The sequence below is a fragment of the Marmota monax genome, unplaced genomic scaffold, assembly GCF_021218885.2.
Source record: "Marmota monax isolate L192 unplaced genomic scaffold, Marmota_monax_Labrador192_F-V1.1 WCK01_AAM20220418_F8-fsc00017, whole genome shotgun sequence".
Taxonomy (NCBI): Eukaryota; Metazoa; Chordata; class Mammalia; order Rodentia; family Sciuridae; genus Marmota; species Marmota monax.
Window position 1 is genome coordinate 20908729 of NW_026695241.1, and position 22211 is coordinate 20930939.

At 37.4% G+C, this 22211-nt stretch overlaps 2 protein-coding genes and 1 long non-coding RNA gene across 4 annotated transcripts in view; 1 reads left to right on the plus strand and 2 right to left on the minus strand.

Moving 5' to 3' along the window:
- Positions 1-22211, minus strand: part of Bbof1 (basal body orientation factor 1) — a 52142-nt gene that overhangs the window by 9305 nt on the left and 20626 nt on the right. For both annotated transcript variants that reach the window (XM_046440891.2, XM_046440890.2), the window contains exons 4-10: positions 19387-19530; positions 12840-12920; positions 9849-9919; positions 8203-8347; positions 5764-6257; positions 2597-2698; positions 57-131 (exon numbers count right to left, since the gene is read on the minus strand). In XM_046440891.2, coding sequence (XP_046296847.1) covers positions 57-131; positions 2597-2698; positions 5764-6257; positions 8203-8347; positions 9849-9919; positions 12840-12920; positions 19387-19530 — 1112 coding nt within the window. The remainder of the gene's footprint in view (positions 1-56; positions 132-2596; positions 2699-5763; positions 6258-8202; positions 8348-9848; positions 9920-12839; positions 12921-19386; positions 19531-22211) is intronic.
- Positions 6092-22211, plus strand: part of LOC124090308 (uncharacterized) — a 31329-nt gene continuing 15209 nt past the window's right edge. Inside the window, exon 1 of the long non-coding RNA XR_009226384.1 lies at positions 6092-6213. This is a non-coding gene — a long non-coding RNA (uncharacterized LOC124090308). The remainder of the gene's footprint in view (positions 6214-22211) is intronic.
- On the minus strand, positions 16217-18223 carry LOC124090307 (E3 ubiquitin-protein ligase RNF113A-like). Its single transcript, XM_046440893.2, has one exon. It carries the CDS (start codon positions 18169-18171, stop codon positions 17158-17160), a length of 1014 nt encoding a protein of 337 aa, XP_046296849.1. The 5' UTR covers positions 18172-18223; the 3' UTR covers positions 16217-17157.

Genomic DNA, 22211 nt, shown 5'->3' on the forward strand with positions numbered 1-22211 from the left:
CGCAAGAGCCATTGTGATCTGGCTCACATTTGAGACATTGTCAGGAGAGATCTTACCCAAATCCTTTCAATTCTCTACTGTCAGAAACAAAGAAATCTGGAACTGAAGTCCTAGAAGACTGGTTGTATTTCCTGTGGTGAGTAAAATTCAACAAACAATGAGACAGTGTCTCCTTGTATCCTTATATTTCAACTATTAAGAGACAAGTGAAATACTTCAATTGGATGGACTTCTTATTTTCAAAATGAATTTTTACACACATAAAACGTGTTAGGCAAACTAATATATTTGTTTGAAAGTTGAGGTGAATTTGAGAAATGGAAATATTTATGGAGATGATCATAATGAAGGTACTCATACAAGAGTTAGTTTGGGGAGGGGAACAGTGGGAAATTGAACCTAGGGCTTCATGCATGCTAGGCAAGTGCTCTACCACTGAAACTATACCCCAGCCCTATACAACAGCTAATAGTGGAAAAGGACAAGTTTGAACCAGAGTACCAACAAAAATGTCCAGAAAAATTCCCTTTCACAAAGAGAAATTCAGACCACAGAAAGATTATTCAGTGGGGAGATAGGCCCAGTAAGAAATTTTTTTTCTTTAAATTTTGGAAAGTTTTAAATTTTGAGTTTTAGAACAGGAATAAATATATCACAAATTTTCTAATTTAAGTGAGTTTAATAGAAACAAAAAGGATGGTACATTGATATCTCAACAGATACATACCCCATTCCTAAAACTTGTTTTCAATTAGATGCCTTTGAAAGCAGCATAAAACACTGAAAATCTGACTAAATAGTCTAATGGTAATATGTGAAAGAATACTTTAGACACTAAAGTATCTAAAGACCTAAGTAGTTACTAATGCATTGATTTATTGTAGCCAGTTATTGATTATCCCCACTAAGATCAATCACAAATAAATGTACTGTACTGTTGGATTCACAACCATGTACTACTATCAACTATGAACTCTTAACCAACTTCATAATCATTCCACTTGCCTTGGTAGACCTTTTATCATCTAACTACTCCCCCATCTGGTTTGAGTTTTCTCAATCTTTTCAACATTCTACCATCTATTCCTGTCTTATTGTTCTTTTATCTAATGCTGTCATGAAGTTTCAACAGGCTTAAACTTACTTCCATTATGAGTCAGGTTCAAGTTCATTGCTTGGGTTTGAACTCTTTTACTCTAATTCCTTTGTTTCTCCAAGGCTGAAAATAACATATAGTATGGAACTAGAGGCCTAGATCTCTAGCTATATTTCTTGAATAGGAAAAAGTTAACTTAGCTGAGTAAAGTGTTGCACCTATAATTCTAGGGACTCAGGAGGCTGAGACAGGAGGAGTGCAAGTTCAAGGCCAGCCTTAGCAAGCTAGTGAGGCCCTAAGCAATTTAGTGATACCCTGTCTCAAAATAAATAAATAAAAACATAAAGGGCTGGGGAGGATCTGTGGCTCAGTGGTAAACACCCCTGGGTTCAATCCTTGGTTACCCCCCCCAAAAAAAAAATCAGCTCAAGCCTTTATTCTCCCATATAGAGCATAAAGTCATTGAGATTAGGTGTGATGTCCTTACCTGTTCAACACTATATCCTCAATAAATAGCATGTACTCAATATGTATAAGTTAGGTGAATTAAGAGATAGATTAAATAAAATTTAAAACTTTATCTCAAACTGGCTTTCTGGTTTTGTTTTGTTTTGTTTTTGTGGTACTGAGGATTGAACCCAATACCACAAAAACAGTGGATAAAACACAGTGGAGAAACTAATCATCAAAAGGAATTATTGGAGGGGCTTGGGTCTGTGGCTTAGTGGTAGAGCACTTGCCTCACATGTGTGAGGTACTGGGTTCGATCCTCAGCACCACATTAAAAAAAATAAATAAAATAAAGGTATTGTGTCCATCTACAACTAAAAAAAATACATAAAAAAGGGATTATTGGAATACCTGTGGATTTCTGTTTTCCCTTCTGTATCTCTTATATTAGAGAGTCCCTTGATGAATAATCACCTTTAAATTATTTACTTATTTTTAAAAACCAATAAAACCTAAACAGTTTCTATGCTTTTCTGAAGATGCTATACATTTAGTTGAGCAATGTAACTTAGCAAGCATTATGGTAAACATCATCCTAAATATCTAAGATAATTTTCCCCCTTTAATTCCAAGTCATCTTTTGTCTTCATGTCTCCTCATTCCTATTCCTTATCTCTTAGAGTTACAGTAGCTAAGCAGTAGAACCCTTTTAGCCCTTTTAGTTTTTCTAGTCCTTAATTTTTTGGGGGGCGGGGGGAGGACCTGGAATTGAACTCAAGAGCGCTTAATTACTGAGTCCCAGCCCCAGCCCTTTTTTGTATTTTATTTAGAGACAGGCTCTCACTGAATTGCTTAGGGCCTTGCTAAGTTGCTGAGGCTGGCTTTGAACTATCGATCATCCTGCCTCAGCCTCCTGAGTCACTGGGATTACAGGCATGCATCACTACGCCCAGCTATGTATTCCTTTTAATTCTAAGAATAAATTCATTGTTCCTATGTGGTTTCTAAGTTCAATAACACTGGTATTTCACTGTAGAAGTAGGAAATTACCTAGGAATAAAACCATTCATTTTTGCAAAGAGCAATCTCAAGACTTTTTCCTTCTGCTCCCAGGTCAAATCTGCAATATCCACATTTCTTTCAGTACTTGTCCTAAAGAATTCAAAGGGAAAAAAAAGTGAAAAGGAAAAATGTAGTCAAAGTAAACATCTTTTCTTGTTAAAAAATATGAAGTATGGGGCTGAGTTTGTGGCTCAGCCATAGAGCACTCGCCTAGCACATGTGAGGCCCTGGGTTCGATCCTCAGCACCATATAAAAATAAATAAATGAAGGTATTGTGTCCAACTACAACTAAAAAATAAATTTAAAAAATATGTAAACGTAAGAAAAAATCCATACCATAACTGAATACTATATAATGACTATAAACTATATCCATTACAAAAATCACAAAATTGAAAAGGTTATTAATATAGTAGACAACCCAAAATGTTATGTAGTCATTAAGATGAAAATGACAAGAACTATAACAACATGAAAAAGATTTGTACTCAAACATTAAGCAAATAAGCAAAATAGAATGTTGTAATATAGCATTCTGTATTTATATATACTTCAAAGACAAAGGGAACAAGAAAAAAGTTATTTGTTGAGATTATTGATAGGTATTTTTTTAACATTTCTTTAAAAAAAAAAACCTAACTGAGAAAACAGAGTGATAAAAAGTAAATCTGGAAAATAACATGGAAATTAAATTATAATCTATTTTTCTTTACCTCTAAATAAGGATGCAGCTAAGCTTTTCAGGCAGGTCTTTATCTATACTATAACTTTTCCAGTCTACTTGCTATTTGTAAAAGCTAATGTGTATTTATGTTGTATGATTCAGGAAATATTTTACATTTAAGTCAGAGGGATTAGTTTGTTGTTGTTGATGTTTTGTTTTTCCTTTTTTTTTTTTTTTTTTTTTGTTCTGCAGTATTAGGGATTGAACCCAGGGGTGCCATATCTCTAAGTTATACCTCCATCCTTTTTAATTTTTTTATCTTGAGCTAAAAAGTTTTTAAATTTATTTTTTGTGCTGGGGATTGAACCCAGAGATGCTTTACCAGTGAGCTACATTCCCAGCCCTTTTGATTTTTTGTTTTGAGACAGGGTCTCACTAAATTGCTTAGGGCTACTGGGCGCACACCTGTAATTCCAGCAGCTCGGGAGACTGAGTCAGGAGAATCAAGAGTTCAAAGCCAGCCTCAGCAACAGCAAGGTGCTTAGCAACTCAGTGAGACCCTGTCTCTAAAATACAAAAATTAGGGCTGGGGTTGTGGCTCAGGGTTTGAGTGTCCCTGAATTCAATCCCCAGTACCAAAAAAAAAAAAAAAAAAAAAAATTGCTTAAGGACTCAGTTGCTGAGGCTAGCCTTAAAAGCCTCAGCTTCCCTAGCTGCTGAGATTACAGGTATGCATCACCACACCCAGCTAAAAAATTTTTTATCTTTTTTTATTTTAGGGTCTCACTAAGTTGTCCAGGCTAGCCTTGAACTTGCAGTATTCCTACCTTAGTCTCTCAAATAGCTGGATTTATAGGTGTACATGAGAGCAAAACCTGAAAGTTTAGGGGTTTTTTTAATATAAAATTTTTTTAGTGTAGACAGACACAATGCCTTTATTTTATTTATCTATTTTTATGCAATGCTGAAGATCAAACCCAGAGCCTCCCTCATGCTAGGCAAGTGCTCTACCACTGAACTATACCCACAGCCCTGAAAGTTTTAGGTTTTACCTTCTGATTACCGTATACTTCAGTTGTCCTTCCAATCTGCCTCTTAAATAGTTGCTGCAGATTGAAGCCAGGGCCTTGAACATGTTCTGCACATGCTTTACCACTGAGCTACACTTCCAGCCCCCTGATGATGCAATATTTTAAACACCACTTCAGCCATGCTGGTAGAGGTGATAAGTTGCCCAGTAGCAAAAATATTACACCGAAGGCAGAAAAGGAAAAGCACAGTTTCTGCAATAACAATGTGGGGAATCGTTTAACCTCCTCTGAAATTTTATAACAGTATACAGTAGAAAAAAGGTGTATGGGAAACTGCCTTATGTACAGTAGAGATTCAAGTTACTTATTAAATAAAAAAGGAACAATTATAGTCAATTGCTTTGTATTAAAAGTGGCATTCTGAATGTGACAATAAGATAATACATTATAATATTAGTATATATGTTTTTTTTAAAGTATCATCATCTTTTCAGAAGCTTCCAGAGGCCACTGGCACATCCAATCTTCCCAATAGCTACAAAATTAAAAAACACCTACAAATTAGTCACTTCAAAATTAATTGTAGGGGACTGGCTGGGTATGGTGGTACACATCTGTAATCCCAGCTACTGGGTAGACTGAAGCAGAAGGATCACAAGTTTGAAGATAGCATGGGCTGCCTACAATCTCAGCAACTACGGAAGCTAAGGCAGGAAGACAGCAAGTTTGAGGCCAGCCTTAGCAACTGAGAAAGGCCCTAAGCAACTTAGTGAGACCCTGTCTCGAAAAATAAATAAATAGATAAATAAAAAGGGCTGGTGATATAGCTTGGTATAAAGCACCCCTGGATTCAATCTCCAGTACCAAAAAATAAAAATAAAAATCTATATGGTTAGATATTATTGTTTTCATCTCAAGATAGCAAAGGAAGTAATACAAAATATCTGAGAAACCTATGCTTATCAAAAATGTTTAACTTAAATCTAATGAAGCCTTTATAACTAATTTCTAATTTTAACAAAATAAGAGTCCAGGTACAGTGGTGCACACCTATAATCCCAGAAGCTCAGGAGCCTGAGGCAGGAGGATTTCAAGTTCAATGACACCATAAGCAATGGCAAGGCACTAAGCAACTCAGTGAGACCTGGTCTCTAAATAAAATACAAAATAGGGCTGGGGATGTGGCTTAGTGGCCAGAGTGCCCCTAAGTTCAATCTCCAGAACACCCCCCACCAAAAAAAAAGAAAGAAAGAAAAATAGGGTACCTACTAAGAATACATACTAAACTCCTCATACTCTGCTGAATAAGGATTGCAAAGGTAAATCAATTCCCAACTCAAGTAACTTGCTGAGAAATCTATTCTAATTGATTATCAAACTAAACTTTTCTGAGTTCTTATTTCATCAAAGGGCAAAAAAAATGACTGTACAAAAGATAATAAAAAGTGTTAATCAGTACCATTTTTCAGCCTCCATAAGATCCTGATTCACACTATTGGTGCTGTGTTCTCTGCCATCAAATGTCCTGATTAGAGGATATTCTGTTTTTCCTGCATATGCCTTTCTCATTTTTACATTGAAAGCATCTTGTGCTATCTGCTTATAATGCTTTCTGCTGAGTAAGATCTGTTGCTTCACTTGATGTAGAGCATCTAAAAAGAATCTTTCCACTTCTGTTCTCTCATCCAGGATGTTCTTGGCCAGCTTCTTCACACGATTCATTTCCTTGTCTTTCAGCTGAAGAAGGTGTTGCAGCTTGTCAATTTCCCCCCGACCTGCTTGGTTCTCTATAATTGCCTGTTGCTGCAGTTTTGAAACTTCAGTCTCAAACTCTTTGGTCATAAAACTCAAAGCCTTCTCCAAGTTTACCACCTTCTTTCGAAGAACTTGGATTTGTGTTCTCTGCTGGGTAAGTTGCAAAATCTTTTCCTTAATCAATAGATCATTGATCTCCTAAAAACAGATGAAAGAAGGGAGAGTTCTTTAATCATTTCAAACTAATTTCCATTATTTCATGAGATTTGAGTTTGATACAAGGGTAAGAAGGATTATTTTAATATTTATGTGTAAAGAAAGTAACAAACACCCTAAGACCCTTGTCTGGAAATGTGATTTTACTGATTATGAAGTTTCAAACTTCCTCTAAAATTCTGAAAGGTTAAATATTTTATATTATCTAAATCAATAAGGGGCTGAGGTTGTGGCTCAGAGGTAGAGCGCTTGCCTATCAAGCATGAGGCACTGGGTTCGATCCTCAGCACCACATAAAAATAAACAAAGATACTGTGTCCACCTATAACTAAAAAATAAATTAAAAAAAATAAAATCAACAAAACTAATGGCTATGTAATGGAACTTGTGGTAGTCTCCTAGTTGCCTATTCTGGTATTCATTTTCCATTTTTCTTTGCTCCTTAATAATAAAACCCCAATTTTATTAAGGAAGGAAGTAGAGCCAGCTGAAAATCCAAGCCTTCCTTGTAGTTCAGCATATTGAAATTCTGGTCAATGAGATATAAGTGGAAATACGTGTGAGATTTCCAGGAAGACCTCTAAATCTAAAAGGGTACTTTTTTTCTTGTTGTCCTTCCCCTTCCTTCTGTTTAGAATAATGGTTAGAGCTCCAGCAGCCACCTTGGCCATGAGTTAACTTTGAGGCTATAAGCCACATGTTGCAGAGAAGAGTTAAAGAAGCTAAATATCTTTTGATTTTGTGGCACTACCATTCCTGTTCTGGATTGCTTACCATCAGGGGTCCTCATGTGGTGATGCCACAGATGTCATGTCCGTTACAGTCAAACTTATTCTTAGGTGATTCAGGAATCAACTATACTCAAAGGAAAATGAATATTCTAAAGGTAGTAGGCAATAAGAATCATATTTATGTTTCTGATAAGAGTCATATTTATAAAGTCAAGTATAATGCTTCTTATAAATTATTCTGTAGTGGCACCCCCTTTCTCCACAGAAAAGTCTTAACTGGGCTTCTCCATAAATCTTCACAATGGCTGATTTTAGGACTGTCAACAAAAGAGTCTATACAAAAGAGTTCAATTTAGATAAACATTCTATTTTCATGTTTCCCTATCTTACTTGGCCACTGACAGGGAAGAAATCAACACTCCAGGTGCTGGACACCCCATTACTAGTTTTTCACAAACATGTATCCAGTATAGTAGTTTATAGAAATGTGCAAAAAAGGCCTCTGGCCTTGAGCTGGGCTTCACAGAGATGTCTATATTCCTAATATAAGAGAAGATACTTGGCTGGGGTTGTGGCTCAGTGGTGGAGCACTCGCCTAACATGCACAAGGCACTGGGTTCGATCCTCAGAACCACATAAATGTAAAATGGAGATGTTGTATCCACCTAAAACTTAAGAATAAATATTTTTTTAAAAATAAGAGAAGATACCAATTAGGATCCATGGTAACAGCTGGAAGGGGAAGGAAAGAAAGGGGAGAAAAAGCTCTCCCCTTCTCGGAGGTTGTCCTTGAAGAGTTAACTTGCCCAAAACAGAGAAAGGAAAAGCTGCTTTTATATAAACTTCTGCAGACTGTGAACTTCTGAGCCTCTCCCCTTATATGCTGGGTATAAGATTCTGAAACTACCTGAACTTGGGGTTCAGGGGATTAATTGATTATAGCAAAAGCTGTGCCCTCTGAACCTGGCTGCAGCCAAATAAAACTGTTTCTTGCTATCTTCAATGCCTTGCCATGTCTGTCCCTACAACAATTCACTAATTCATCTTTTCAGATAAGGAAACTGCAGCATCCAGACAGAAAAAAAAAAATGGTCCTATTGTCCTTCTGTATCCTTAAATTAGTCAATTCTTGATATTCATCAACTCAATCATTAAAAAAAAACAAACTAGGAAACAGTGTAAATGAGAGTGGGAACCTTTTGATGTAAAAGGAAAGTATGATTCTCTTGCAACTTCTCAGAGTTTTTTTGTAGAGCATCAGCTTCCTTCAGGTGGTATGTGAGAGCTTTCTGGAGACAAATATTCTCTTTAAAAACATTTCTTCCAGCAGCATTCAATTGCCTAAAAGAGATATAAGATTACAAAATATAGGCCCAAGTGTTCGATATTATCAAATGAGAACAATGATTGTTTTATTCTCTAACATTAATAATGACAATCACTGGGCCAGAAATGTAGTTCAGTAGTAGTGCACTTGCCTAGCAGCTTATGATAGATACTCAATAGTTAGGTGGGAATCTTGTTACAAAGTTCTCACCCTGTAGGAAAGTGCAAAGTGATGTGTTACTTTCAGTTGTTGAGTTTCCCATGCTCTCTCCTATCCAAATGACAACTGAAGAACTCCAAAACAGCAGAGGTACAAAATGAAATCATCCCAGGTTCCTGAATCACCACTGGAGAAGAGTTGCCCAATCCACATTGGATTGTTACAGAAACAAGAAATAAACCATTGAGACCTGGGAGTTCAATAGTTAATATAAGATACCTTAGTGTTGCTTCCACTAATACATCTCATAACAATCCTGCAAATCTACTATTATTAGCCCCATTTTTATTTATCTATTTATTTATTTATTTTTATTTTTTGGTATTGGGGATATAACCTAGGATACTTAACCATTGAGCCACATCCCCAGCCCCTTTTTAGTTTTTGAGAAGGGGGTCTCACTAAGCTGCTTAAGGCCTTACTAAGTTGCTGAAGCTGGCTTTGAACTCAGGATCCTCTTGCCTCAAGCTCATAAGTCACAAGAATGACAAATGTGCACCACAACACCCAGCTATTATTAACCCCATTTTTAGATGAAGAAAAATTTCAAGAAAGTTAAATAGCTGAGCACAGTGGCATACTCCTGTAATCCCAGCAGCTGGGAAGGCTGAGACAGGAGTATCATGAGTTCAAAGCCAGCCTCAGCAAAAGCCAGGCTCTAAGCAACTCAGTGAGACCCTGTCTCTAAATAAAATACAAAATAGGGATGGGGATGTGGCTTAGTGGTTGAGTGTCCCTGAGTTCAATCTGCTACCAAAAAAAAGTATACATATTGAGAACCAAAGTCTAACTTCAAGGCCCAGATTCTCTCTACCACACCATGCTATTACAGAATGGTTAGAGGGAAAGGAGTAGAGAACATAAAGAGAACAGTTAGGGAGAATAGACCAGAACATTTGAAAAAGGCAAGCCAGAAGAGGAGGTGGAACACAAGAAGATAAAAAGAAGTCAGGTGCAGTGGTACATGCCTATAAACCCAGACACTTGGGAAAGTGAGGCAAGAAGATCACAAATTAAAGGTCAGTCTTGACAACTTAGCAAAACACTATCTCAAAATGAAATAAAGATGGCTAGGGATATAGCTCAGTGATTTCCTAGCAAGTGTGAGGCCCTATGTTCAAACACCAGTATTGTCAAAAAAAAAAAAAAAATGGTCTGGGTATATGGCTCAGTATTAGAGCACTTGCCTAGCATGCACAAGGCCCTGGGCTTGATTCCCAATCTGCCACCAAAAGAAAGAAAGTAGACTAGCAAAGAAGAGAGGCTTATTTGAAAAAAGAGGCAGCAATCTCTTACGTCACAGCTTCATGGTGGGCTCTCTCTGCCAGCGTTACTATCTTCTTTTCAGCCTCTTTTTCTAGTCGGTGCTAAAAAAAGAAAATGGTCAGTTTAAAATAGTTATATTTTCAACAACAGTTCTAAGAGATTAACGATTATTATTTACTTTTCACAATAACACTATGAAATAGATAATATTATTATCCCCAGAAACAGTGACCTAGGAAAAGAGAAATAAATGGCTTTCCCAAAATTATATTGTCAGGAAGTGGCAGAGCAAAGATTCGTACATAGGCAATCTGATGTTATATAGCCTCCCTAGTGAGTAGTCAAATAAATAAGAGAATAAATAGGCTCTGATAAGAGCTATACATGAAATACATGGGAGTAATAAGGGAGGCAGTAACTGGGGGAGGTCATTTTAGGCTGGAGTATAGGAAATCTCTGAGGAAATGACATTTGAGCTCTAGAGAATGAGCCATAGCTTAAAGAAGAACATCTCAGGAAGAGGCAGTAGTCAAGCACAAAAACATGGAAGTAAGCAGAACTTTGTGGTTCAAGAAACAGAAAGGAACTAGTATGGCAGTATGTAAAAACGTGGATGTGTAACCGATGTGATTCTGCAATCTGTACACGGGGTAAAAATGGGAGTTCATAATCCACTTGAATCAAATGTATGAAATATGATATGTCAAGAGCTTTGTAATGTTTTGAAAAAATAAATAAATCAAAAGAAACAGAAAGGAATAAATGGGAAAACAAAATCAAATCAAACAACAATGATCTGGGGAAATCATATACGACCAGGTGGAGCGTGCAAAGCATGAGATGAATGACAGACCTATTGGAAAGCCCAATGCCTTCTGAAGCAGCAGCTCTGGAATTCAAACCAGTAGAGAAATACCCATGAAATCTGTAACAACAGGGCGAGGCAGATACTGCTGAGGATGACCAGTTAAACTTAATTCCCATCTTCCTTTTTCCTACCTAATGCTACTAGTGGCCGAAAAAACAAAACATTCACTTTCCCAGCAACCTTTATAACATGGTTCTGGCCAATGAAATCTAAGAAGAAATCTGCTAAAAGCTCTAGGAAATGTATTATGGCTTCCAGATAAAAGGGGCAGATACATCTGGAGGATCCCCTCATTCTTGCCTTAAACACAAAGAAAGATTGAAGCTATTGTCATCATATTGCAACCATGAGGGAAAGACCAGGAGCCAGCTACTCTCAGAATAATCCTATTTATATAAGCACATTACTCAGGTATTCTGTAAACTGACCAAGTACTTCTAAAGAGATCAGATTGGGGTGGAGTAGAAGGGAAATGCAACTGAGAGCATCCTATTCCTGGCCATTCCAGGAAAAGTCTCAGAGGGAAAGCACCAGGGTGCTGCTCCCGTCTTACTCCCTTTAGGTAATTCCATACACAAACTAGAAACCTAGAGCCACTGTGTGTGTGTGTGTGTGTGTGTGTGTGTGTGTGTGTGGTGCGTTGGGGATGGAAGCCAGAGTCTCACACATACTAAGCACACAATCTTCCACTGAACTAACCCTAACCACTTTTCAAAGTAATTCCTTTTACCTAAACTTCATGAATACTTATTTGCCCCACCCTCAACTCCCTACATCCCTATCAATTTCTGAATCTACCTCAATTATTTCCTAAGAATGAAAGATTAAAGAAACAATTAAAAGAATAAATTAAAATCATACGGCCTCTGAAAACAAAAACAAACCCCCCTCCCAAAAAAAGAAAAGTATTCCAACGTACTTCCTATAATTTGGAGAATTAACTTCAGAGACCCAGAGAAGCCAGGAAGTTTGTGATGTGCTAAGAAACATTTTTGAGCCCCCTTTTATTAACATCCTTGGCTCCACTAGACTAGGCAAACATTTTCATGCTCACACTAGAGTGATTTCTCCAATTCCCTCTCCCCTATATAGGGACAGAGGTAGCTTTAATTGTACCAGGGGAATACCAAGCTGAGACTTGAAGCCTTTATAAAATGACAATCCTTCTTGAGAACAACTTAAGTGTCTATCAATTGATGAATGGATAAAGAGCATGTGGTACATATTCACAATGGAGTATTTTTTCAGCCTTACAAAGAATGAAATTCTTTGTGTGGCCGAAAACACAACATAATAATACAACATAAATAAAATTAAATGATCTGGATGAAATGGAGATCATTATGCTTAGGGAAGTTTGCCAGGCCCAGAAAGACAAGTAATGTAGGATCTCATTCCTATGTGGAATCTAAAACAGTTGGGCTGGGGATGTGGCTCAAGCAGTAGTGTGCTTGCCTGGCATGCGTGCAGCCCAGGTTCGATCCTCAGCACCACATATAAACAAAGATGTTGTGTCCACCGAAAGCTAAAAAATAAATATTAAAATTCTCTCTCTCTCTTTTAAAAAAAATAAATAAATAAAACAGTTGATCTCAGAAATTGAGAGTAAAATGGTGGCTATTTCAGGCCAGGGAGAGTGGTGTGGGAGATGGAGAAGGGTTGATCAGTGAGTGCTAAGTTATAGTTAGGAGCAAGAAGATGGTGGGGTGCTATTACACAGTAATATAACTATAAATAACAACAATATACTGTAAGTTTCAAAAAACAGAAGATTCTGAAAGTTTTCCTCATAAACAAATGATAAATGTGTGAGGAGACAGGTTATTGTTTAACCTGATTTAAACATGTATACATGTATTGAAACATTATATGGTACTCCATTAATATGTACAATTTTGTTTTTATTTATCAGTTAAAATAAATTTTAAAAATTAAGAAAAAAAATTAAGAAAATGAATGAAAGGGGGGAAAGGACTGGAACATTGAGATTTGTATATTAAAAAGTTTTGTTTTCTCTTATTTTTATCTGTTATGAATTGATAATAATCTAATAAAATGCCAAATGGAAGGTTGGTATATTTCAGAATGCATGTATATACACTTATGTTGTTCTGGTAAACAAAACATTTCTTAATTAACCCTAACATTCTTACCTTTTCTTCAAAAAATCTGCTCTCCAATCTGCTAAGAGATTCCTGATGTTTCTTCTCTGTATTTCTTAAATTTTCCTTCAGCTAAAATTTAAAAAACAAAAACTGGTCAATAGGAAATGGGGTTGATTGGGACATATTCCTAGAACATTCCCAATATAGAAACATTTTCTGATAAACATTAATTTTCCTAGTGCTGAACACAAAAATTTAAGTTTCCTCACCCCTGAATATACCATATTTCCCTCAATCTTCTACAGATTTATAAGAACAGTATTGAGGTGTTTTTTTGGATTTTTTGTTTTAAAATTTAATTTATAATTTATGTATTTTTTGTTTTATATATATATATATATATATATATATATATATATATATTTTTTTTTTTTTTTTTGCCAGTGGACCTTTAATTTATTTATTTATATTCAGTGTTGAGTATCAAACCTAGTGCCTCACACTTGTTAGGCAAGCGCTCCACCATTGAGCCACAACCCCCGCCCCAGTATTGAGTTTTTAAAAGATTTTCATGATCAGTAGTTCTCAGGGCATTCAGATAAGTTGTTCTCATCATATTTTCCAAATATCATTTCAAATGTGGAATCATAAAATTTTGGAATTGGAGGGATGTTCCCATGCCAGAGTAAACTGTGGTCCTGAACCATTGCCTGGCTCCTGTGCCTGCAGGCTGCTGCCACTGAAGCAAGTTGCACAGTGGGGAAATTAAAAACAAAAGAAAAGAATTGGAAGTATGTTAGGAGTCAGACTATATAATTCCCCCACCTAATATAGGAATCCCTTCTGAGAAAAATGTTTTGAGACAGAAATATCACTAATTCAAGTCTCATTAATATATCAGACTCTTCTCAAATAGTTCCCATTAAAAAAAAAAAAAAAAAACTCTTCCTAATATCAATCTAAAAAATATCTCCCCATGATTCCCATGGGTGGATACTACTTCTATTATTAAAATGATATAGAATAAAAAAGGCTATAAAATTATTTTAAGTAAAGAAATATGAACTAATTTAGAGTGATGATCCTGAAGTCTATATTACTGGAAATAATAAGTCTGACTGAACATGGTAGTACATACCTGGAATCCCAGCATTTCAGAGGCTGAGGCAGGAGGATGGCATGTTTCAGGCCAACCTGGGCAACTTAGTAAAACCCTGTCTCAAATTTTAAAAATTTAAAATGGCTGGAAATGTAGCTTGAGGTAGAGTACCCCCAGGTTCAAATCCCAGTACCAGCAAAAAATAAATAATAAAAATAAGATTGAGGGGCTGGGATATAGCTCGGTTGGTAGAGTGCTTGCCTTATATGCACAAGCCCCTGGGTTCAACCCCCAGCACCACATAACACACAAAAAACAAACAAACAAACAAACAAATAAATAAAATAGGCATCTGGCATACTTTACCATTCATACCACAAAAAAAGGCAATAAAGGCCTGGAGCTGTGGCTCAGCAGTAGCACACTTGACTGATATATGTGAGGCAATGGGTTCGATTCTCAGCACCATGTACAAATAAATAAAATAAAGGTCTATCAACAACTAAGAAAAAAAATTAAAGAAAAAGAAAGGAGGGTTGGGGTTGTGTGACTCAGTGGTAGAGCACTCACCCTCGTGTGTGAAGCACTGGGGGTTCCATCCTCAGCACCACATAAAAATAAATAAAATAGAAAGATATTGTGTCCATCTACAACTAAAAAATTTAAAAAAAAAGAAAGGCAATAAAGTCAAGAGGTTCCTCTCTCACCAGCTGTTTGACATGGTCTCAAGTTGCCAGGATAAAAAGAGGATAGTAATAGTACTAACCTCATAGGGATTGGTAAGGATTCAGTAATAAATAATGCATGTAAAGTACTTAGCATAGTATCTGTTTAATATATAAATTAGTGAATATCATGTCTAAAACTGTCCTTCCTATATGGAACAATTTTCCTTTGTGTAATCTCTGTTCTGCTCACTAAATCTCCATTTTATATGATCTCTTTGAGATTTTTTTTTTAAATGAGCACCATTTTATTTATTTTGGGGGTACCAGGGGTTGAACTCAGGGGCACTCGCCCACTGAGCCACAGCCCTATTTTGTATTTTATTTAGAGACAGAGTCTCACTGAGTTGCTAAGCACTTCACCTTTGCTGAGGCTGGCTTTGAACTCGAAATCCTCTTGTCTCAGCCTCCCAAGCCACTGGGATTACAGGCATGTGCCCAGCAGATGTATTTCTTTCTTCCTAAAATTTAATACACCTTTTTAAATGGCCACATATGGTCAAAGACTTTCAAACATATATCAATTTAGCTGAGTATGGTGGTGCATACCTGTAATCTGTGACTCAGGAGGCTGAGTTCCAGGTCAGCCTCAGCAACTGAGAAAGGCCCTAAGCAACTTGGTGAAACCCTGTCTCAAAATAAAAATGAAGATAATTGAGGGGCTGAAGTTGTGGCTCAGTGGTAGAACACGTGCCTAGCATGTGTGAGGCACTGGATTCCATCCTCATCACCACATAAAAACAAATAAATAAAACAAAGGTGTTGTGTCCATCCAACCAAAATAAATTAAAAAAAAAAAACAAAAAAAAAACGACTGAGGATGTAGGTCAGTGATAAGGTTCCCTGAGTTTAACCTTCAATACTCCCCTCAAAATTAAGGTCAACTCATGAATTTATAGAAATACTTTCTATTAAAGAGTGTGGCGATAGCCCTTTCATATACCATTAGACTTCTCCAAAAATCTATAATTAATAAATCTTTCAAGTGATTAGCAGGCAATGTACATCACAAATTGTTAGAAGTTCATGTTCTTTTTTTCAGAGATGGGGTCTTACTATGTTGCCCAAACTGGAGGGCAGTGAATATTCACAGGCACAATCTCAGTACTGATCAGTACTTGCAACCTGTTGGTCCCATTTCCAGGTCACCATATTGATGTCAAACTTAGTGTGAACACCCAATAGGCATATTGCACTATAGCCTGGAACTCCTGGACTCAAGCAATCCTCCTGCCTCAGCCACCTGTGTAGCTGGGACTATAGGCATGTACCCATCACAACTGATGTCATGTTCCTAAATTATATATTCCAATTCTAAGAAGTATCCTAAAAACTAATTAAAGATATAGAAATTGGGGTTTTTTTAAATGTTTATTTTTTAGTTGTGGTTGGACACAACACCTTTGTTTTACTTATTTATTTTTATGTGGTGCTGAGGATTGAACCCAAGGCCTCACACACACTAGGCAAGTGCTCTACCGCTGAGCCACAACCCCACCCAGATATAGAAATTTCGTTATGCTTTAGATGTACATCATACTTTATAATAGTGAGAAATTAGGAAAAAAGTCCAAATATCCTACAGAAAAGGAACTAATAAATTCATGTCTATCCAATGGAATCCCATGCATTTATTCAAAAAGATTTTATAGGAAAATACCACAGCATTGAAATATATTCATAATATATGATGTGAAAAATTAGGTTAACAACTTGTAAAACATCACTTTACTTCTAAAAAAAATAGCATACATTTTAAACTATATTTCAACATAGAATAACAAAGGAAAGACTACACCAAAATATTAACAATGGTTATCTCTTGGTTGTATAATTGTGGGGGCTGGAGTTATTTTTATTTTCTTTTTTTATTCTCTAAGTTAAATTTGCTAAAATGAACATTATCAAAAGTAACAAAAATAATAACTTCAATTTCCAATATATGTTTCTTCTGTTAGGCAGATAGAAATCCACTTTTTTCTTTAAGAATGTATGCCTTGAATACTTTTTGATACTCCAAATATAATTAGTCTCTTTTCAAGTTGTACAACAAATTCTATATACACAGTAAAATGTCCCTAATGTATACCTCCAATTTGAAGTTCATAGGCCCCTATGCCTGTCTCATTTATTCCACATTTGGAATTCCACAGAATCATCTTATTTTTCCCATAAACTTGTAACTTTTGCCTTTGAATTTGAAGTCCTCAACAGCCCTCTTTGAAAGGTCTGAAATCTATTCTTCCAGTAGGTGGCAACGTTGGTCTTTTCAAAAAATCACCATGACCCATTAGAATGTTAACCCATTTTGATTCAAGATATATATCTAGACATGGGTTGGTTATGTTAAGAGTTTCTCAAAATTTAACTATATTGCTTCAATTTGCAGCATTTTTATATAAAACAAAACTTTATATTCCGTCTAGAAAATCTTGATATTCCTTTAATCATGGTTGTTTTGGGGTGTTCGTAGGATTACCAAAAGAAAAACAAAATATTTATTTTGAGATTTGACAATTATGGAAAACCTAGGTAATGAGGATTAGACCCCATGGGGGTCTCCTGAGATATCAGAAGCACTGCCCTCTGCTGCAGCTCGATGCTTCTCCAGTTTAGCAATCAATTCTTTCGCGGGATTGAAGACACCGTTAGTCTGCTGGTCACAGACGTAACAGCGCGGGGTGGTGCGATAATGCTGTAGTGCACAGTTTTCACAGAAATAATGCCTGCATTTGGTAACGACTGGGTTCTGGAATGTCTGACGACAGATGAAACACTTGAATGGTATTTCCTCATCATCGCTTCCCACTTCATAATTTTCTTCTTCATAATCACCGTATCGACCCTCATCAAGCTCACGTTCTATCTGCCAACCGTGCTTGTAATCTGAACGGTCATGGAGGAATTTGCAGCTGTCTCCGAAGCCGCAGAAGCCAGTCTCCTTGTAGTCCTTACAGATGTCGGGCTGGTAATCCCAGCGCACGGTGGCTCGGAGATGCTCAGGGGCTCGGATGGGGCCCTTCCTCACCATCCCGGAGGAGGCATTGCCCATAGACGTGTCCTTGGGCTTTATGAATTTCTGGTAATTATTGATTCCCCGATAGATCTTGTCATCTTCTTTGCCCCTCAGTTCCTCCTGGATCTTCTGGCTGCGCTCAAAGATGGCTTGGGCGTCGCGCTCCTTCTCTGTGTCCAGCTCATAGACAGCTGTCGCCCCCATATCCTCTGGCCCCACAGGCTTCGCCGAGCGGGTGGACCTGTAGACCACGCCTAGACTCTCCTCCTCCTCCTCCTCCTCCTCGCTACTGAAGTTGCCGTGGGCAGCCTTCTGTCTTCCGCTGCCGCGGGTCTTCTGTATCATTGGATTGTGGGTCGCCCGCTTCTTCTCTGGTCGAACCACAGAGCTGCCTTCGTCACTACTGCTACCGCTTTCCCCGAGCTCCGGGTCACACACCCGACGCTTTCTGCGGCCTGCAGCCCCTTTCCGTCCGGGCTTTTTAAAGAGGAAGGGACACACCTGGTCTGTCGACTTTCCTGGAGACACCCGCTCTGCCATCTTGGAGGCTGGCGCGCCTAAACGGCTGCGGCGCGCCGCGCTGGGTGGCGCGGGGCCTCACGTCACTGGGGCGGTGCGCTCGGCCCGAGGCGGAGTCAGACACAGCCAGAGCGCAGGCGCAGACCGCCAGCGCCGGGTTCCGAAGACCAGCTCCGCTTCAACAGGACATTATTAAGCAATGCTGCGTTTCTCGGATTTCGCTGAACACTAAAGACAGCACTGTTCGTGCCTCAAAGAATTTACAATCTAGTAGGCGATATAAGACAAATGAATAAATATAATTTCAAGATAGGTTGGGCTAAGTAATATAATGCCTTTTATAAAGGTACAGAGAATTCTCACGTTTTAACAGGACTTCTGGGGACGATCTCATGGACAACAGGCATTTGAGCCGAGACTTTGAAGACTAGGTAAAATTTAAAGGACAGAGATCCATCAGGAATGCATTCCACATTTTAAAAACAGTGTGAGGGGCTGTGGCTGTGGCTCAGTGGTAGAGTGCTTGCCTAGCACGTGTTAGGCACTGGGATCGATCCTCAGCACCACGTAAAGTAAAACAAAGTCTGTGTCCACCTTTAACTAAACAGTGTGAACAAGCAAGAGAGAAAATACTTAAGATATAAATGAATTGGGTGGATTAAAGGGAGGTGTGTGTGTGTGTAGGGAAGAGTGGAAGTAGCAAAGAGATAATGATGTCCCTAAGTTGGTTTAGGGTCTTAACTTTCACACTAAGATATTTAGACAATACTGTAAAGTGACACTAAAGACTATTCTGGTGATCAGAACCCCAGAACAATATTTTAATAACCGCAGCTGTGTATACTGTGGACAACAGTGGAGGTCTTAAAATGTGTGCACCATTTTTTGACACTCTTCCCTTCAAATAATGGAACCTAATTTGCCTCTCCTAGAATGTGGGTCAGACTTAGGGACTCATTTTAGAAACTTGCTACTTTTTTTCTAGAACGGGCATTTCCCTTCTTACTGAAGTCAGTCCAAAGGTTAACTGCTGATAATCATGGGAGGGTGTGTTGGCTGAGGTTTGGTTGAATTCACAAATCAATGCTTAGGGAAAAAACAAATAGCCCATGGAGACATTTGGCTTCCTCTTTTTCTCTCAAATAATCTCTAATTTGTCATGCGACATAGGCATAAGTTTGTTAAGGCTTTTGCAGATCTAAGCAGTTAATTCTAATCTCCAAGATAGAAACTTACATCATCTAATTCTTTCTCCACTTGAACTTTTCTCTTCTGGAATTGTTTTATTGTTTTTAGCTCTGTCTGAATCATGCCAATTTCTATGGCTTTTTGATGGAACTGTCCCTCCAGCTCATTTATTTGTGTAGTATGCTTTTGTTCCTGTGTTCAAAAAAGAGGCAAATGAGTTAGGAAAAACAGACATTCCAAAGAGTTACAGTCTATTTGAAGCATTAAGCCACTACTATATCTTCTTTGAGGAAATGCCCCACTTTAATTTTTGTATGAAGTTTTAAATTTTGCATAAAATTTTAATTTCTGTAAAATAACTGCCTTGAATAAGAAAAAAATTATGAAAAATTTTCTATACAAGCTGGTCTTCTATGAAAGAAAGAAAATGCAGATATTTATTTTAAAAAGGGCATAAGAAAATAAAAAACAAAAATAAAAACCTCCCAAAATTTAAAATTCAAAAGGGGCATAAGGAAACTAGGAATGTATTTCAGCTATAGAGTACTTGTCTCCCATGCACGAGGCTGTAAATTTGATCTCAGCACTGGGAGTATAATATATACAAACCTAAGTTAAAATCAGTCAGCTAAGATAAAAACAAATTTAAAAAGAAAAAAATTAGTAAGTTAAGAATCAAAGGGAGGATATATATATATATATATATATATATATATGTGTGTGTGTGTGTGTGTGTGTATATATATATATATCCCTAATAAAAGAAAACAGTAGAAGGAGAAAGCAGAATGGAAAAGAAGGAAGAAAAGGAGAAAGAGGAAGACAAGATAAGAAAAAAATAAAGGAGGGAGAAAGGAAGAAAAAATGAGGAAAATGAACAAAAAATATTAAAAGAAATGCAAATGGTCCTCAAACATAAAAAAAAAATCAGCCAGGCACAGTAGTATATGCTTGTAAGACATTTACTCTGGAGGCTTAGGCAAGAGAATCACAAGTTCAAGGCCACTCTTTTTCAAAAAAAAAAAAAAATTAAAAGCGCTGGGGATGTAGCTTAATGGTAAAGCACCTGGAGGTTCAAATCCTCAAAATAAATAAATATATATATGTAAGTATGCATACACATGTACTTATGTGAAAAAATAGATATGAAGAAATGCTCAAAACATCCCCCAATAAGAGAAATACATAGTTTCTTTTTTATAAATATCTTTTTTTATAAATATCTTTTTAGTTGTAGATGGACACAATATCTTTTTTTTAATTGGTTGTTCAAAACAATACAAAGCTCTTGACATATCATATTTCATACATTTGATTCAAGTGGGTTTTGAACTCCCAATTTTACCCCAAATACAGGTTGCAGAATCACATCGGTTGTACATCCACATTTTTACATAATGCCCTATTAGTAACTGTTGTATTCTGCTACCTTTCCTATCCTGTACTATCTCCCCTCCCCTCCCCTCCCATCTTCTTTCTCTACCCCATCTACTGTAATTCATTTCTCTCCTTGTTTATTTTCCCATTCCCCTCACAACCTCTTATATGTAATGTTGTATAACCATGCGGGTCTCCCTCCATTACCATGCAATTTCCCTTTTCTCTCTCTTTCCCTCCCACCTCATGTATCTGTTTAATGTTAATCTTTTCTTCCTGCTCTTCCTCCCTGCTTTGTTCTTAGTTGCTCTCATTATATCAAAGAAGACATTTGGTATTTGTTTTTTAGGGATTGGCTAGCTTTACTAAGCATAATCTGCTCTAGTGACATCCATTTCCCTGCAAATTCCATGATTTTGTCATTTTTTAGTGCTGTATAATACTCCATTGTGTATAAATGCCACATTTTTTTTATCCATTCATCTATTGAAGAGCATCTGGGTTGGTTCCACAGTCTAGCAATTGTGAATTGTGCTGCTATGAACATTGATGTAGCAGTATCCCTGTAGTACGCTCTTTTAAGGTCTTCAGGGAATAGTCCGAGAAGGGCAATAGCTGGGTCAAATGGAGGTTCCATTCCCAGCTTTCCCAGGAATCTCCATACTGCTTTCCAAATTGGCCGCACCAGTTTGCAGTCCCACCAGCAATGTACAAGAGTACCCTTTTCCCCACATCCTCTCCAGCACTTGTTGTTGTTTGACTTCATAATGGCTGCCAATCTTACTGGAGTGAGATGGTATCTTAGGGTGGTTTTGATTTGCATTTCTCTGACTGCTAGTGATGGTGAGCATTTTTTCATGTACTTGTTGATTGATTGTATGTCCTCCTCTGAGAAGTGTCTGTTCAGGTCTTTGGCCCATTTGTTGATTGGGTTATTTGTTTTCTTATTGTTTAATTTTTTGAGTTCTTTGTATACTCTGGATATTAGGGCTCTATCTGAAGTGTGAGGAGTAAAAATTTGTTCCCATGATGTAGGCTCCCTATTTACCTCTCTTATTGTTTCTCTTGCTGAGAAAAAACTTTTCAGTTTAAGTAAGTCCCATTTGTTGATTCTTGTTATTAACTTTTGTGCTATGGGTGTCCTATTATGGAATTTGGAGCCCGACCCCACAATATGTAGATCGGAGCCAACTTTTTCTTCTATCAGACGCAGAGTCTCTGATTTGATATCTAGCTCCTTGATCCACTTTGAGTTAACTTTTGTGCATGGCGAGAGGAGGGGATTCAGTTTCATTTTGTTGCATGCCGCAGTCTGGCTGAGCACAATCAGGAGCCACTTGTCAAAAGAAACTAACTTTATTTTTAGAACCACACACGCCAAACAAAACAGCCTCTCAGGAAAAACCCTCAGAGCCTCAACTGCCACCACCGGCTTTCCACAAGCCTCTCTCTCCCACACAAGCTTCTCTCCACCTCCCACAATCCTCCTGCTCTTG

Coding starts and splice junctions, on each gene's coding strand:
- LOC124090307 (XM_046440893.2), bottom strand. CDS start 18,171: ATGGCAGAGCGGGTGTCTCCAGGAAAGTCGACAGACCAGGTGTGTCCC.